The following is a 19,197-nucleotide window of genomic DNA, read 5'->3' as shown; positions in this document are numbered from 1 at the left end:
GTAATTATTATAAAATTTAATACTTTTATCATATATAGCAGTTTTTTATTAGATAAAATCTTTTACACTACTGGTAAATTCTAATTAAATTATTTTTCAATCTAATAAAATGCGTTTTTCTATTTTTTTTATTGAAAACGTAAGTTAAAATGTAGATGAACCAAACAAGACCCTAGATTGTGATTTTTTGTCAACATTCGATATGTATGATTTATTTGATTATGATATATTTAGAGTGTCTTTGGTTTACATTTTCATATTCTGTTTTCATTTTCAAAAGATTAGAATTCTGAAAATATATTTGGTTTTATTTTTTGTTTTCTGTTTTTAGGAAATAAAAACACTGAAAATTTATGATATATTGACCCCTTATCTTTTTAATATTTTTAAATTTGCTTAAGATTACATTTCATTTCATTGCTTGTCATTACATTTTCATTGTTTCATTCCATTCTATTCCTTTTGAAAAATAAAACAGAAAATAGTCAAACCAAACGCCTCTTTAACCACCGGACATGTTCTATCACTATGCCAAGTTAAAAATCAAGTTCATTGCAGAATAATGATATTTCACTTTATTTTGAATTGGGGGCATGCATAATTTTTTTAGGGACGAGAAATTAATTTCTACACTTTTTAATAACAATACAATTTCTAATATAAATTTAATAAATAAGATTTATTTAAGCACAACTTTTAATTATATTTAGCTAATCAAACAAAAAATTATAAAACAAATGAGTCCCAAAGTAATTTGATTAACAAGCTTCGTTAACCAAGTTCAAACCCATCCTCTACCTAACATGTGAAGAGTTTTATTTTTTTAGTCAATACTCCATCCCAGAGTCCCCGTGTTTTTTTATTGTAAATTAAAAATAAAGTAACAGAAAAAATAAAGTAACATATATAAATTATAAATAAAAAATGATAGGTTTAATAAGTATTTACATATGTAAAAAAATATCAAATTTATTTAATTATCAATTGTTATAAAAAAATATCTAAATACATCATTCAATTAAATATTATATTTATTTAATTTTTAATTATTATAATAAATATTTAAATACATCATTCAATTAAATATTAAATTTTTAATCATCAAATTTTGTAAATAAATTAAATGAATAAAAAATTTCTAAAAAAAAATTTTAAAAAAAATTAAAACATATGGATTCATAAATAAATTTTAAATCTTAAATTTTGATTTCAATATTTTTTATAAATACCAAATTTAATATATTTTTAAATTGATTTCAATCATTATCTTAAACTAGCAATTTTATCATATTTTCAATTTTGGTTTCAATATTTTTTATAACTACAAAATCAAATATATTTTTAAACTTGATTTCAATTATTATCTTAAACTAACACTCCTATCATGTTTTAAATTTTAAATTTTGTTTCAATATTTTTTATAACTACAAAATCAAATATATTTTTAAATTTAATTTCAATCATTACCTTACGCTAATAATCTTATCATATTTTAAATTTCGGTTTCCATATTTCTTATAACTAACAAATTTAATATATTTTTAAATTTGATTTCAATCATTATCTTAAACTAACAATCTTATCATATTTTTAATTTTTAATTTTGGTTTCTATATTTTTTATAACTACAAATTCAAATATATATTTAAATTTAATTTCAATCATTACCTTAAACTAACAATCTTATCATATTTTAAAGTTTGATTTCCATATTTCTTATAACTAAAAAATTTATTTAGTATATTTTTAAATTTGATTTCAATCATTATCTTAAGCTAACAATCGCATCATATTCTAAATTTTGGTTTCAATATCTTTTATAACTACTAAATTAAATATATTTTTTAATTTGATTTCAATCACTATCTTAAACTAAAAATCTTATCCTATTTTAAATCTTAAATTTTAGTTTCATAACTTTTATAATTAACAGATTTCTTGTACAATTAAAAATCATGTTTCAATATTTTTAAAACAAATTTTAATTATTAAAAAAATTTGTTTGAATATTTGTTGTGACTAAAAAATTTAAATTATTTTTAACTGAGATTTCTATATTTTCATAAGTAACAAATTCAATATCTTTTAAATATATTTTCATAATATAATAATATTGAAAATTAATTGTTTCACCAATCTAATCTTAATTTTAGGAATGTAATCTAATCTTAGTGATAACTAATATGTTTTTTGTAAATAAAATCAATACTTAACATATAAATCAGAAAAAATTATAAAATTTCACTATCATTACAAAACAACATTACACTACAAAACAATTTAAATCATAATTGACAAAACAAAAATTTCGAAAAACCAAATTTGGAAGAAAAAAATTATTCAACAAAAAAAAAAAAACAAAAAACATACGGATCAACAATCCGTCTGGGTCATACGGACTGTCGATCCATATGATCCGTGTGGGATTTTTCTAGAAAAGTATCATTTTTTTTGTTGGAGACGAAGAATAAAAATCACAGTAGCACGAGAAGCAGAGAAAGAAGAAGAACCACAAGGAACAACAATGAACACGAACGGTGACAGGAAGAAGAAGCGCCGTAGGAAGAGGAGGACGAACAACAAGCGGAAGAAGAAGGCCGTAGGAAGAGGAAGAAGAAGATGAATGGACCAGCGGTGACCCTAGGAATAGGAATATAAAGAAAAAGGTCGTATGAATAGGAAGAAGAAGGATGTGCGCGCGGTGGCCGTAGGTACATGAATAGGAGGAAGAAAAAGGCCAGACAACACTGTAGCTTTATTTATGTTATTAGGGTGAAGGGCATTTTTGCCATTTCACCCTACATGCTGGGTGCCCCAGCAAAAATGTTGGGTGTACCAAGTAACTCCCTTCACTTAATGGGCCATGGGTTTGATCTTACAAATATTCATCTATAAAATAAAATTTAAAAAGTGTTTTATGTAAAAAAATGCAAACAACTTTTATATACTTTAAAAACGTGTTTTAGAAATAAATTTTAAATTACTTAAAGAGTTGTAAAATATTAAAATCTAATGAATTGACCTTTAATAATAGTATTTTTTATCATTGTTTTATTATTATTATTGTAATATATCAAAAAAATCATTTATTACTTTATCTAAATGCTTAAGTTAAATAACATCCATTCAATTTAATTATCTGAATTATATCTAAACGAAAGAAGTTGTGAATGCGTAAAAAATAACATATAAGTAACTAAAAAAATTAGAGTGACGAATCAAATTAATTTTGAGATAAAAATTGTATCAATGTGTCATAAAATAAGAGTTAATGTCAATGTGAGCCTATAAAAAAAAAAAATTCTCTTAACTCACCGAGACACTTTTAACTAAAGATAAAATTGAGACAAGTCATCTACCAATAAAGTGGATAATACCTAGATGAGGTGACTCTAATAATGTATTGGGATTTGAGATCAAAATATTAACACTAGAAGGAAGCTTAGGCCACTCCCAGGGTTAGCTTATAAACATCATTTTTCCTTTCTTTTTTCATTTTGGTAAAGGAACAAAAAAAATGGATTGGCCGTGAGTAGGCATGAGAATGGGACGGAGCAAGGACACGTATTGTCTCCCCAATCCCTGATCGTGATTTCCCATCATATTTTCACGTTTCTGATATTCCACGAGTTAAAAATTATTATCTCATCCCGTATCCGATTTAAATTAGAAAAAAATTATAAAAATATGATTTTAGAAAAAATAATTTGATTGCTAAACATTTAATTTTAACTACTTATGTATCAATAAATTTATTATAGCGCATGTGTTTACTAAAATCGTTAAGAAAAAAATATTAAATTATGTAAAAATTCTAAAATAAAATTAACTAGTAATAAATAAAATTAAGACTAATACATTTGTATAGCATCATTCCATTATTTTTTAAGGTAAATAAAATACACCAAATATGAAAATAACATAATTCAAATTCATAAACATTAATCCAATGTTTATTAGTTCAAATTACACCAAATTAGAAATAACTAAAAAATGAAAACAATGTCCATCATCACAATAATCACCAATTTAATCAAGGATGTCATCAACATTTCTTTCTCAATTTAATATTTATAAAATCAAACATCATATTTTATATTTTAGATGTACAGATACAAATCACGAGTGTGCACAATCCATCTGTTTTTCATTTTGGTAAAGGAACAAAAAAAAATTGGATTGGCTGAGTCGTGGGAAGGATTTAGAGGTAACAAAAACCATCTTGTTCCAACTCCAAATAATAAATTTGTACAAGACGGCCTCCTAAAGAAACCCAACCTGCTTTGTCAAAGATCCATTCAGCATGAATTAAAAAAAAAAAATGGATTCATTTGGTACCAAGTTCGAGTTGCCTTGGGCATCAAAGTGAAAACATGCTTCCAGACCCAAAACAAACCATATTTGGATTGGATTTGCACCAGGTATAACAATTCTTATTCCCCATTATATAAATAATTGGATTTTTCTTCATGTGCACTAAAAAAATCAAAAACACCATTAGCTATAGCCTATACTTAAGGCCATAACGGATTATTAAATGGTTTTGAACGTGTAATTTTCATATTATTAATACGATACTCTAACCAACTAAACTAATACGTAAATTATATTATAAAATAATTAATATCGTTATATATAACACTAAAATTTCTAATATATATTTAATATACATAAATTTACATGATAAATTTTATAACAATTAATTTTGATCTAATGATGTATTTTTTTACATATATAAATTTTAAATAAATATATACAACATTAATTATTTTATAATATAATTGACCTATCATTTTAGTTGGTTAGAATATCGTGTTAATAACACAAAAGTCATAAATTTGAGACCTATATGGATCATTAATTTTAATTTATTTCATAAATATTTTTAACAATACCTATGGCTGCAGGGAAAAAACACCTAAATAATTTAGCGGTGGCCTTTTTTGTGTTTGTGAAAAATTAAAAGCTTCACAGGAATCAAGGCCTTAGGGGTTTTGAAAATAATCATTGTTACGTATGTCTCTTTAAGGTGATTTTGTATACTAATTATGTAGTTAAGTTAAATATGTAGTTAAGTTAAGTTAAATATTTGAGAAAAAAATTTGGTCACCCATAATTGGTTTGGTTCAAACAGTGTCATCTCCAGTAAAAACTACTTGTGTGGTATACAATTTTTTATTTCTATTAGGTGGATGTTACCCTATTAAGAAAAAAAGTATATATTACCGAGAGTGCCAAAAACATTTTTAGTTATTAAAAAGTAGTTTATGGATCGGATTCAAAACAAGGCAACAGTGATTGCCCCACGGCTCACCTTTTTGCCCAATAGGCTCTACCCAATGAAATGCAGCCCATTGCTCCCATTGCTTTTTAATTAAGCATTGGACTTTAAAATTCAACGGTCATCGATTTGAACAAACATTTTGGTTATACGGGTTGGTCTGCTCATTTTCAGCCAGCTAAATTTGGGATCTAGTGCACAAAGTTAAATCAAATTCAAATAAAAAAAATTAGAAACCTATCCATTTATCTGATATTTAATAGTTTTTGTAAATTAATATAAAATTATGAAAACAATAAGATTTAATAAATTATCTAAATTAATAAAAAAATTAAAAATATCATAACATTAATGTAGAGTTATACTAATTTTATAGATAATTAAATCTTTCTTCTCAATCATTTTTTTAATCTATAAAACTGAAATTTAAAACCTTGTTTAAGGCACCCAAATTTAATCGCTTAGACTATATTTTTTATATTTCTCTTCATCTATTATTTTTAATATCTTTAATTCTAACTTGAATTTCCATACTTTTTAAAAATAAAGTATTAACAATTAAAAATAACACTGACTTTCCCATGGATTAGTCTTTGGAGTAAAGTCTCATCTCCCACATAAAAACTAACCCATTTAAGAATTGACCTCCATGGAGATTTTTACTGTATTAACTTTGACCGGATGATAATTTTTTATTTATTTTTATCTTTGATAGCTTAACTTACTTATTAATATTTAGTTTTATACCTTAAGTTGGCTTATAGATGATCTTTTATGAAAACACCAACTGTGAAAACTTAAGTTCAAGAAGAGAGTCTAACAAAAAAAACTAGAGAATTAGGTAGGAGAATATCATTTCTTAAGTATCACATGGAACTTCTTATTCTATTGTGAGACTTTTAATAAAAATTAGTTTGTTAAATATATCCTATTATTTTTAGTGATTACTTTTTTGCTTTCGATTAAAAAATACTCCAAACTCTCTCTATATATATTCAGCACAATTACTCTAGCATCCAACTAGAAACCTTGCCAATTTCTCTTCTTGGTTGTCATTCAATTCCAAGAATCATTAACCACACCCAATTGACTAGCAATTAAGCCTGGCATGGCGGGAAAGACTAGTCCTCACACGCACATCAAGTCACATGGCAATAGGAAAATTCATACAGAACTTCCTACTTAGTCTTAGGATTTCCTCAATTATCGCTACTACTCCTAATTTCGAAAATTGCCGGTTTTATATAAAGCCATTTTATTAGAAGCTGTCTAATGATAGGTAAGTTGAACCTGTCTCTCATGGTTTCTGTTACCTAAATCTACTTAGGATATCTGAATAGACCATATCCAAGAGCAATTCAAAGCCTTGTTGATTAATTTCCTTTTTACGTGCCAAAAAAGTAGCTGCTTAACCTTGTAATTATCTGTTAACTAAAGCCCTTTTGATGCGTAGAAGGTGTTAGAAACAGAATAGTAAATACGCATTATTTAATGCACAACTCAACACAATGGCTTGGTTGTGGTTTGTTTGCCCCAATGTTTTGGCTTTACCAGTTTTGTACAGTACCCCAAGCATGTGCTTCATTTTGACTAACTTCTGTGGGGACAAAAACTACATCTCTGGCGCATTTAAGTGTCTTGCCATAGGGTGGATAAAGAACTACATGCCACACGATAAAACAAGTTAATACCATAGAAACAAAATGTCAAAAACGGGTTTATCAAATCTATTTGCAATGGATCATAAATTCTCTCATGTTAGTTTTTATTATGTCACGAGAATAGAAGACAGAAAAAAAATGTGATTATAGTAAGACACTAAACTTTTTTTTACGTAAGTTCCATTAATTTTTTGATGTATTTGGTTTTTCACAAGACATTGTCACGATACTTGCTAATATTTGAAAGAATTCCAAATCCAGAGACAAAAATAAAAGAGAATTCAGGCTTGTCGTTTTCTAAACTCGAAGTTGTTTCATCTAAGACCATAATAGAGAAAGAGATTCGGAACAAATTTTGTATGATACATGCATATTGGAGCTGTTGAAATTTTAATAAGATTAGCTAGGATTCATTGATAAAATGTTTGGTAGAATAAGCACTCTATTATATGAGCAAATACACATTAGTGGTGGAGGAAAAATAGGAGCATGCACATGGAAATTGCATATGCCTTTTTCGTGTATAGTTCAGAAATTGAAAAGAAGTAAAAGAAGGGAAGGTTAAGGCAAAGTAGCGCGCATAGAATGCGGGAGGGTGGGGAATGGGTCACATCATATCTCTTAATTCACACACCCTCACGGCTCATACAATTTTGTTAATTTGTTTGTTTGCTTCCTTAGCAATGAAACCGCGTCAAGACTCAATGTTGAGAAACATTTATGCTTATCCACGGCAACTTGAACTCATGGAAAATGCACTTTGCAAACTTCATCTCCAGTTGTTTATTTCAATAAATGGAAATCTGTTTTAGTGGATAAAATAGTTGTCAATCTCGTCTACATTATATGTGTAACTAAAAGGAATGGAAACTTGATATTGCTTTGGGTACAAGAAAATAATTTCGTCTACCAGAAGGTAGGTTCACTGGTCAGCAAATTGCACTCACAGTTAATGATAAAAAGACGTATTTCAATAAATATCTTATTCAATAAGTTCTAATTAATTGATTAAGAATATGAAACAAAATAATAATAATAATAATAATAGCTTGTTCATAAACTTGGTTGTAAATAAAGTTTATCAAAAAGGTTAAAAGAGACAATTTAGTTTATTCATTAATCTTCAGTTCGAAAATAGTTTAAAAAATATTATAATAAATATGTAATTTAGTCCCTAAAAGTATTCACTCGACCTACTTTAATTTTTGAAAAAATTAATAAAAAATTCCAAAAATTACAAAGGTGAGTCCGTGAGTCATTTTAGTTCTTCTATTCATTGAATGTAAGAATTAAAATATTCAAGATTTATAATATAACGATTAAATGATTATTTTTTGTTAGGGTTCACAATGTGTCCTATATTTCCATAAAAGTTAATAAAATTGAAAAGGATGGGATTCATATTTTATGGGAATGCAGATTTGAATTCTATTGTTAACGTGAAAACTTGATGAATAATTAACATGATGAATAATTTGTAAGTACTATCATAAATTTTTTGATGTGCAAACTTTGTTAGTGAATAATAAATTTTTTAGAATTCAACTCATTTAATAATTTTTATTTCAACCACAAAACAAAACAAAAAATAAAAATAAAAAATGCCGCTTGTCAACCCGTTTTTTGTAAGAAAACTTAACAGTGTTGCACCATGCCCAAAAGGGATTTACTGAATTGCTGTGTGCTCCCAATAAAAGACAAAAGCTTCATCTGTAGAGATGACAAAAACTTCAATTTATTACTAGTTTGATGAGGAAATTCCCATGTTCTGAACTTATCCTCAAGCCACAGCTGACCCTGGGTTTTTTATAGTTAAAATTCAATGGATTGTGTATATGTTGGCATGTGAAGCATTGTGGGTTTGTGAGGAGAAAAAGAGTTCATAGATGACACGGGCATGATGGGTGTCAGAAACTTATTAAGTTGAAGGCAACAAACCATGGGAGGTTTAGATTATTTGCTCAAACAACCACCGAGAAAAATACTTGGAATACAAATTAATTAATTAGACAAATATTGCTTTTGCTCTCATCACCCATGTTATGTTTTGGGACCCATTTCACGCGCATGTATGGGGTCGGTCAAAGCCAGTTTATATATATATATATATTTCACTTTCTTGACCTTTTGTGCAAATCAATTCGACCATAGCTGTAAACCAAAAAATAATGCTCTCCTTCAAGAACAACAAAAATAAAAATAAGGAAAAGATAGAGACATGGATATATAGGGATATATTTATAAAGCTCCTAATCTTTCAATCTTGACATACGTGCCATTTGTTCTTTTGTCTCCCTTCTATTCTTTTTTTTTCCTTGTCACTGACTGCTATTGTTTTTCTTTTCCTTTGGTTTAGAAAGAAACAAAAAGCAAAATTGTACCCAACAAAAATCTAGAAAGTAGAAACAGTTTTTATTACCTTTCATTCCTTAGCTTTGTAAGGCAACATAAAACTGAGCTAAAAAGATTCCTCAACACAAGTTATTCTTCATGAAGAAAATAACAGAACAACATTGATCGTCATCTTAATTGTTGTTACACGTGGCACAAAGACTGGAGAACATCATCCTCTGCATTATAGACCCCACTATTGTTTTTTTATTTAAATAATATAAGAATATGTTTTGCCGTTAGTAGTTTAGCACATGGAACTGATCACAGACGCGATAGGAATGACCAAAATTACCACTTTAAAGTACATTGAACCACATGTAAAAAACAAAAAAGGGGATGTTCCCTTTATCTCATGAGACATAAATAAGCAAGCATAGTCACCAATCACTAGTGACTGTTTTTTTTTTCAGCCGAAAGGACAGAGAAGTGCTTGCTTAATTTGCCATGCAATTTTATTTTCTCTTTGAATGACTTTTGATATTTGATGCTTGATTATTGTTCATAAGCCCAATATTTATGGATTTAGTTTAAATACACTATTGTTGACTTTTGTACTTATTTTAAAAGTTATACCATGTAAATTTCTAGTTGATTGATTGTTACACAAATTTATGGAAGTTAAACTCACTCTATATCGTATGGTTTTTAAATTTATTTAGCTTACCATGTAGTATGGTCATGGTGAATGAAACTCTGGCACGTGGGTAAACAGTGGTTACGAGAAAAACATAGGTCGTTACTAACCAAAATCGTGAAATACTACTTCTCATGTCCTAACTCATACCAGGCTCCATATGCTTTGTTTCCCTTTCAAGCACCCTAAACACTAAATGAATAAAACTCTCAACTTCAATTGTTGATCAACCATATATTGTACTTCTACAATATGCATGAAGGCGAAGAAAAGTTCCATGACATAACATAACACCACTAGTTACATGTTTGAGAATCCATTATAAGATTAAGTTTGAGGCAAAAATAATTTTATTAACAAATTCTTAATTTGCGTTCATTTTATTTTATCCGTCGGATTTACATAGAACCACACGTCATAATATTTCTAACTACAAATCAAACACATAATAGTAAACTTTAATTGTTTTGTTGAGTGAAAAGCTAAATTGTCCCAATTACGGATACTTTGTTTCTGTGACTAGTGCATTTCATTTAATGCCTCCATCCCTCAACAGAAATTAAAGAAGAGGATGGTTTTATTTTGCTGATCTCATATGTTAGCGGCTTGATCATACTAATAGTGAATGAGATTTGATCAAATGATTTGATATGTTAGGGTAATTATGATTGTCCAAGAATTTACCGTAAACCGATGTACCCAACTTGGAATTGACCCGATTATAAAATATACAAAGACACTATCATATCATATTGAACAAGGAACGGAAAATGCAGTGGTAAACAGTGTTTATCCATGTTTGTTCTGTAGCACTACCGATCGCAACAGCAAATAATTGCAACACATGATCAATTGATCATTATCTTGGTCGGCAAATGATGAAGACCAAAGTCTAAAATTTGATATTATCTGATAAAAAAAAAGAGGCTCCAATTAACTTTGAAAAAAAATTACATGAAGGCAATTGGTGCTTTTATATATATTTTAGAATGATATGTTCAAAGATCTAGTGGTTCAGATTTCACACAAGAGGGAACTACAAAACTAGTCATTATCAACAAATTTCTCCCTACGGATCAGTTTTCACATGAGCAGAATCTGCTAACCGTTATCTTGAATATTAGATTTTTCTGGCATCAAATAGGATTGCAAAGCATAACATTAACAAATATATAATTCTGCACCCAATGGACATATATTTTGAGACAATAGTACACATCATAGACTGAACGACATGTGAATCGTTTTATGAAACACTAATTCAATAATCATTACCTGCAAACTGCAATACAGCCAAGTTATAGCTAATAGGTAAAGAAAAAGAAAGCAAAACCTCAAAATCCCCCTTGTGGGACCCACACTTTGCTTAAATTGTTGCAAATTGTTTAGAAAAAGTGCCACACATAGAACTAGTCCAACTACAAAAACCCACCCCCTCCTCCCTCCTCTCCTCCCCCATTTGGTACCACAACAACTCTCTATCACTCACAACACTTTCACAAACACTTTCTGAAAAACAATTCGTTTCTTTTCCCTACCATGGCCAGATCACAACAGCGATACCGAGGCGTCCGACAAAGGCATTGGGGCTCTTGGGTCTCCGAAATTCGACACCCCATATTGTAAGTGCCCCTTTTGGTTTCACTTCCATGCACATTTCACTTATCTTTAGACTAAAATAAACATCAGCAACAAATGTTGGTCAAGCAAAAAAAATAAGTCTCATACAATATGGCAAACCAATGTATCAAGTATCAACATCTGTTAAATAAAAAATGTTCACATTTAATGTCTTGACAGTATCTCAAACCAATATTTGAATCTCTGTTAAAAGAGGTGTCTGCATTTAGTAGTATCTGACAGTGTCTTGAAATATTATTAATTCAAACTTAATTTCTTCTCATGTGCAGGAAAACTAGGATATGGCTAGGGACTTTTGAAACTGCTGAGGATGCAGCTAGAGCCTATGATGAAGCAGCAAGGCTAATGTGTGGCACAAGGGCAAGAACAAACTTCCCTTACAACCCCAATGCGTCTCAGTCTTCATCTTCCAAGCTTCTCTCAGCAACTTTAACTGCAAAACTGCATAGGTGCTACATGGCTTCTTTGCAAATGACAAGGCCATCATCACAGCCAGAGACTCAGAGAGTGGTGGCTTCACCAAATGTCATCACCTCCTCGGCAAGCAACTTCTCCATGAAGAGTAACGAAACTGAGACAATGTTGTTGCCACAGAAGAGACAAGAGGAGGAGCAAGAAGGAGAGGGGAATTGGGTTTTCAAGAAGGTTAAGGTGGAAAATGCTCAACAGTTCAAGCCTCTTGAAGAGGACCACATCGAGCAAATGATAGAGGAGTTGCTGCATTACGGGTCCATTGAACTATGCTCTGTGATTCCACCACAGGCTCTTTGATTCACAATAATAAACTTGAGCATTGAGCAAGCATTTTTATTGTTAGTTCACATTCTTATTCAGCTAATTTAACTAATTCCCTTCGACAATTTCAGTCTCTATTATTATTAAGTGCTTTAGGTGCTAGATTAGACTAGAATAGTATCTTCTAAGTGACTCATTGGTGATTGGACAATGTTTTATGTACAGCCAGCCAGTGATGTTGAAATTGTGCATTTGTTTTGTTCTCATTTCTCGATTTGCATTTCTAGTTGCGGAATCAGTCTCTTGTCTGAAGTGTAAGAGGGTTTGTCAAAAGGGCACTGCTTTTTAGACAACTGGCTAGAATAACAAGTAAGAACAACCCTTTTATTTCAAACATTGTAGAGTTTTATGCACTGACATAGCTCTTAATTCTGACGCAACTTTTTGAAAAAATTAAATGGCTCTTTGAATTTAATTAAATAAAACTAACTAACTTGTCCTTCATTGCTTTAGCAATAAAAATAGCAGATATTGCCTTCTGGATTCCCTTTCATCATATCTTTCGTGTTTCCGAAGTCCATGCTTGGAAACCAATCACCCAGCAATTTTTATTTTTTACCCTATGCAGAATGTACAGAAAAAGAAATAAAAATTACTCTTTGACTATTGAAGTAACTGCCGGCCGTGGAGATTTTTTTTTTTTTTTTTTTTATCAGAAAACCACAAATGTATTTCAATCTATTAGATTATAGATTAATTTTAGTGACAATCGAATGTGTCTGTCATCAACCCTTTGAATTTAGTGCATATGCTCTTATTAGGGGAAATTCTAACCTATTCTACATGCTAATCAGCCCAGTGATATGACATGAAAAACAAATTAAATTTAGTTTAATTTTTATTTTATATCGTCAAAATTATAATTGATATAATTTTAAAGATAATTAGTGTAAAGGGTAACAAATTGATTATATTTTTTTATGATTAGATAATAGTATAAAAATATTTACATCATTGCATAGCCTATATTACCAGTTAAATTAGTTAAAGAAATTTTTCAACAACAAATAAAGCTAAGTTAAACAAATAGTTAAGAATATTAGTTTCTTTTATAACATAATAGGTAGGATAAATTTATGTGCAAAACTTCATGTGATTGAACGTGTTTAAATGAATAATTTAATTAAGTATTTATTAAATAAAAATAATTTATAAATTTAACTGTAAATTTTATTAGAATAACTTTATTTTATAGTTTTTCAATCAAAATTATTAAAATAAATTAAAGAAAAACGTATAAAAAGTCATAAACTACATTTGTAAATTCTAATGATTTTTTTTCACAAACATTTTGACTTATTTCTTTTAGTTTTTAATGGTTCATTGCTAAGTCGTTTCGCTGTTTACGTTGACGTTATGGAATTAAAAATTGACTAAATCAGCTTAATAATTTATTAAAAATGTATGCACTTCTACCCTCAAGGGTAGGATAGTTCCACTCCTTTGTTAGCTTTAGTTGACCATTTTGAAAGGTAACATCACATAAGTTTTTTTATTAAAGAGTAAAAGCTATTTTTAATTATTTTTGAATTTATGAAGTACTTAGTGAATTTACATATAGTTTAAATTTATTATTTCATTTACCTTTTTTCACGGTTTAAATATTTTAAATCTCTTTTTCCTTCTCTCCAAATTTCTCCAATAATATTGGAGAGAGAAAAAATAGAATGAAGAAAATTTTTACTCTCTATTCTCCTATTTTCCCATTCTAAGAATTGAATCAAACAATAAAATTTATAAAAATTCCTTTCTTTCTTTTCTTTTTATTTCCCTCCATCAAAACATTATGTAACACTATTAAAAAACATGTTTTCTACATCGGTTATTTATGATTTTCAATATCGATTTTTGAACCGATGTTAAAAGTATCGACGTTGATAGTATTATCGTTAATATCGATTTTTTAAAAATCGATGTTAACGTAAAATTACCAACATCAGTTATATAAATAACTGATGTTGCTAATATGAATTACACCCAAAAAATATATATTAATGTTGAAAGTTAACATCGGTTTTTTTTAACGAATGTGTTAATGTTAACAATTAACATCAATTTTTTTAAAAAATCGATGTTAACAAATGTGTTACTGTTCACAGTTAACATCAATTTTTTCATTAAAATCGATGTTAACTACGTTAACATCGATTTTCTTTAATTATAATTATGTGTGTGCAAAGGTAAGAGAGGAAGTAGGTATCAAGGTCTTAGTTCTGCTTACATTTGTCCATTTCCTTCGAATTTTACAAGTTATTATCTACATCATACCTATATTCATTAAACGGCTAATTATCATTTTATGTTATGGAAAATTATCATTCCTACCCTTGTATGTTATGCAATATTATGTACTAAATATAATCAATCTTCTATCACTAGAGGAATATATTTTTTTTATCCATCTTTGTGTACAAACTCCATTTGTTTATTCATATTCCGACAAATTACTGATAAATGCGGTCAAATACCGTCTCAATTACGATCATAAACAGTTAAAAAAATATTGATAATACAACCCAGATCACGGTTGCGGACAAACAACATAGTTTTGACTTGCTGCGGGAAATATACGATCACTGTTGCAGTGCAGGATGGAATTTGGAAGAAAAAGAAAGTAGAACATCTTTTTATTACTTTGTTGCTTTTAGTGAGCATGGACACTGAATAAGATTTAGTGGATGTTCTAATGATTTATAAAGGGCCCATTTGTATCTCAAAGTAGCTTTCAAGATTATTTTTGCAGCTCCTCTAATCTTACCTCCCCGGCTCATCCATCTTTTCTTATTTACCCTCCCCACTATCAAACCTCAATATTTTCAGAAATTTATAGCATCTGCATGAAAATTTTGGTGGTCACTTCAGAATCCAAAATATCAATAATTATTTATTTCAATTTATCACTGCCACACATCAATTGATATTTAGATACTGAATATGCCGAGTTTAATATTGAAATTTAAATGTAAAAGCAGAGTTTTTTTTTTTTTTTTTCCTGAGAAAAAGTGTTTGCATCAAGAAGTAGAAGAATAAAAAGTTATTTTTCTCTTTTTCCTTTTGGATACAGACTTAAAAGTATTAAGAGAATTAAATAAGAAACCAGAGTTCCAGTAGCTGTTGCTGTTACTGTGTTTCTTCAGTTAAAGGAATTCAGTAATCAGTATCTTAACAAGAATCTTGGAAATTGATTAAACACAGACATGAAAACGATAGTGGTATCAAAGTCACTGAATCAATTTAGTAATCCTGAAAGGGAGACATTGTCAATAGTTTGTACAATTGGTGGGGATTTTACATTTACGTATTTCAATTGGGAATACGTCGTTTTCATGCCACACCTCCTGAAAAATTAATCAGCTTTTAGCTGTGAGAAATTTGTTAGATACCCTGATCATCTTTGATAACCTCATGTTATCTAAAGCTTCCATTAGCTTTGGATCTTATTTCGTTCAGTTGAACACAATTATTAGACAATTCTAGAGCTGTCACAACTGCAATTGTAATCTCTGCAATAATTATGCTTTAGTGTCACTGCTCACAAAGCTGCTTTGTGATGCAGAGCAACCAACAAACAACAGCAAAATTATAAGGGGATTATGATTATACTTCTATCCAAAATTGACTAATCGTTGGCCACTTGGATGATTATCATTATCTCTAAATTTTCTTTTTTTCTCACCACGTTTTATTTTTTAATTGGTAACGGTAGGATTTTTTCCCAACATATAAAAATGGATAAAATTACACAATCAGGTTGGTAGACAGAGATAGAGATTACAAAACTATGATGGACAGTTTATATGCTTTTTTATTTTCACGCTTTCAATATTTTAATTAAGAGCATTGCTATGTAGTGTTTTCCTTTAATTAAAGGGTTTTTTCATTTTATGGGTATACACAGAAGTATCTGATTTTTTAACAAAGGAATGAAAAATAAAAGAAAATTATTAAATTTATGGTTGTGCTATGCATCATTATTCATTACAATATTGGGGGGAGGGGGGTAAATGAAAATGTCCATGGCTATGGATATGTATTCAAATATAACAGTTAGAAATATATTCTGTTTCTTGCTATTAATTTAAATTTAAGATTTATTTCATAGTATTCCTAGATTCAGGCCTCACAGGGTTGAAGATCAATACGCGATTAATATGTGGGGGGTTTGTGAGTTTTGGTGTCCCATATCTATCATTGAAATTTCATGATTGTTCACCTGTTTTGGTATTGATTTTGTTCCCCACAACCTTCAAATAATAAAGTTGTTTAGTCTCATTATTTTGTTTTACTTTTGAATCAGTAAAGTTGGTTAAATCATGCGGTATCTTAGTGAGTTTTCCATCATTAACAGTTTGAATCTTGTGACATGGAGAAGCACTTTAAGGTTTCATGTGAGCCTCCACTCCACATCCAACCCCAACAACTACTAAACTGAGGTCAAATTTATTCTCCGTCAGATGAAAATAGGAAAGAACGAAATGGTAAAATGCTTTGCCTTTATGGAATATATATGTTATCTTTGATTAGCTTAGTTAATTACTGATGCATGAGTTGATATGCTTGAATTGGACGCATTGTGGCACTTTGACTTGTCATCATTACTGCTATTTTGTGTTTTTTATATTTTAGTAATTGAATTGCATGCATTTTTTATGTCAGATACAGTTGATGACGATCTTTGTATAGAATATAGATATAGATTAGTTATAAAGAGTGTCTGATTTCATTAATATATAGAATTCACCACCATGTTGGTCAGGTATTTTGGCATGAAACTCATGGGAAGAAGACTGGACATCAATACAAAGAGTCTCTGATTCAATCTTGAAGTTTGAGGGAATTATGGGTGTCTGTCCACATGAAGCATACTCATTATGAACAAAAAATTATGGTATTTCGCTTTTAGCTCATTCCCTGTAGCTTCCACTTGACAATGCTAATACTATCTCCAATTCTAACCGATTAATGCACATTTTGAAAGTTAAAGCTAGTGGGACCTAATCAGTTTTTTGTTTTTGGTGGTGCAAACCTAGTTAAATTTTTATTCTAGATTCATAGTTAATAACATCAAAATTAATACAGTATCTCTTGAGGATTCCATAGAGTTGATGGTACAAAATTTCATTAGAAGGCATTCCATAGAGTTGGAAATAATGTGCGTGATAAAAGAAAGGTAGGTGAAGGAGTCAAAGGTGAGATCTTCCTAAGGAAAAAAGCAGTCAAAATCAATCATGCTGCACCTAATCATGGTGCATATGTAGAATCTGTGGTGGAAATGCTGTGTGAGATCAGATAATCATGCATGACCTTGTACCCCCCCCTCCCCCCTTAAAACCCTTCCCAAAATTTACAAGATTATTTTGATTTTATAAGAGGTCTATTAATATCTATTTTCTAGGTACCTTGGATCAAGTGAGTCATGCATAAATCCAAAAGGGATAAATGTTTTGTCGGAAGGGAAAGAAAAAAAGGAAAAGGTTGGTTGCCTAGTTTGCTGAAAAGCCAAAATACTTTCAACAAGTAGTTTTGGAGAATGCATGACAAGCTTTAATTCACTTAGTTGAGTGGCAGATGATATTTTAGTTTTTGCAGCACACAAGGACAAGCCACAAATCATGATCAACTTCATTGTATACAATATCACTTTTGGTTGGTTTTAGGTTTAATAATACAAGACAGTATGTCAAAAAATTCCGATACTTGTCCTTCTCCTTCCCTTCACGAGGTCAAGAGCATGTGAAGTGCACACCTTGATCCACATGGTCCTTAAACCACCCTCTGAGCAAACAGACAAGGTCATTTGGGTCCACTTCATATGCATTGATTTTCTTTAAAAAAATTGTTAACTAGAACGAAAAAGATGTTTTATAAAGAGTATTAAACTCCTAGTGAATATTTACTATTTGCAAGCATGTTTCCTTAAAAAATTGGACTTTCTTCTCTTTTTACTTCTATAAATTTCAAATGCCACTCTGGCTAAATGCAATTGATCACATCAAAGTTTCTAATTCCTCTGTTCTTACCTGCTTGCTGCTGCTTATGCTTCCCAAGGAAAAAACAATCTGGCTTTCTGCTTCCTAGTCACTCTAAGACCTTATTTCAAATACAACTCTGGATAAATGCTATTCATCTCATTATACTTAATATAATTGGGTTCACGGCGAAATTTTGTCAAAGAAAGTAAATTACAAGAAATGTAAGAGAATTTAAATTGTAATGATAGAAATAGTAAAGTAGAAGACGCACTTGATGAACACCTTGAAATCCTTCACAGAGCAAGTATAAGGGAGAGTCTTAATATAACATAAAAAAAAGTATATATAAGCATGCCTGGTAACTTAAGTTTTATTGTTGTTACCTATGTACCAAAAAATTATTGTTAGCTGATTGACAGAATGACCAGTGTTTTATATACCTCATTTATTCATTACTAATTAAACTTAAACCACCTCAATCACGATGCAAAAGTTTCTTCACTTAAAAATTAAATGTTGTTGTAATCGCTTTAAACAATTTCTCATTTTCTAATTGAAACCATCCAATAATCAATTTTCAATGGATTGTCATTTTTAAGTCTTCATGTTAGCGTAGTGTTCCTTATCTCATCGTAATGTACTTCTCAAAATTACTTCGTTGAAATCATCTCATGCTCTAATTAAAAATAATTTTTGAATATTGTTTTTTTTATGCACCTGACAAACACTAGTCCTTTATATTTATCTCTTTTTTATCGCATCTTATTATCTATAATATCTATAGATAATAAGATGCGATAAAATAATAGCTTAAAACCT

At 29.5% G+C, this 19,197-nt stretch overlaps 1 protein-coding gene across 1 annotated transcript; it reads left to right on the top strand.

Moving 5' to 3' along the window:
* Positions 1 to 11,377: 11,377 nt before the first annotated feature.
* LOC114414938 (protein PPLZ02-like) lies at positions 11,378 to 12,612 on the top strand. The gene is made up of 2 exons (XM_028379391.1): positions 11,378 to 11,592; positions 11,881 to 12,612. The coding sequence occupies exons 1-2, from the start codon at positions 11,510 to 11,512 to the stop codon at positions 12,380 to 12,382; spliced, it is 585 nt and encodes a 194-aa protein (XP_028235192.1). The 5' UTR covers positions 11,378 to 11,509; the 3' UTR covers positions 12,383 to 12,612.
* The last annotated feature ends 6,585 nt before the right edge of the window (positions 12,613 to 19,197 follow it).

Source organism: Glycine soja, chromosome 6, assembly GCF_004193775.1.
Source record: "Glycine soja cultivar W05 chromosome 6, ASM419377v2, whole genome shotgun sequence".
NCBI classification, from domain to species: Eukaryota; Viridiplantae; Streptophyta; class Magnoliopsida; order Fabales; family Fabaceae; genus Glycine; species Glycine soja.
The sequence above is the reverse complement of the archived record's forward strand: the minus strand, read 5'-3'. Positions and strand labels throughout refer to the sequence as shown.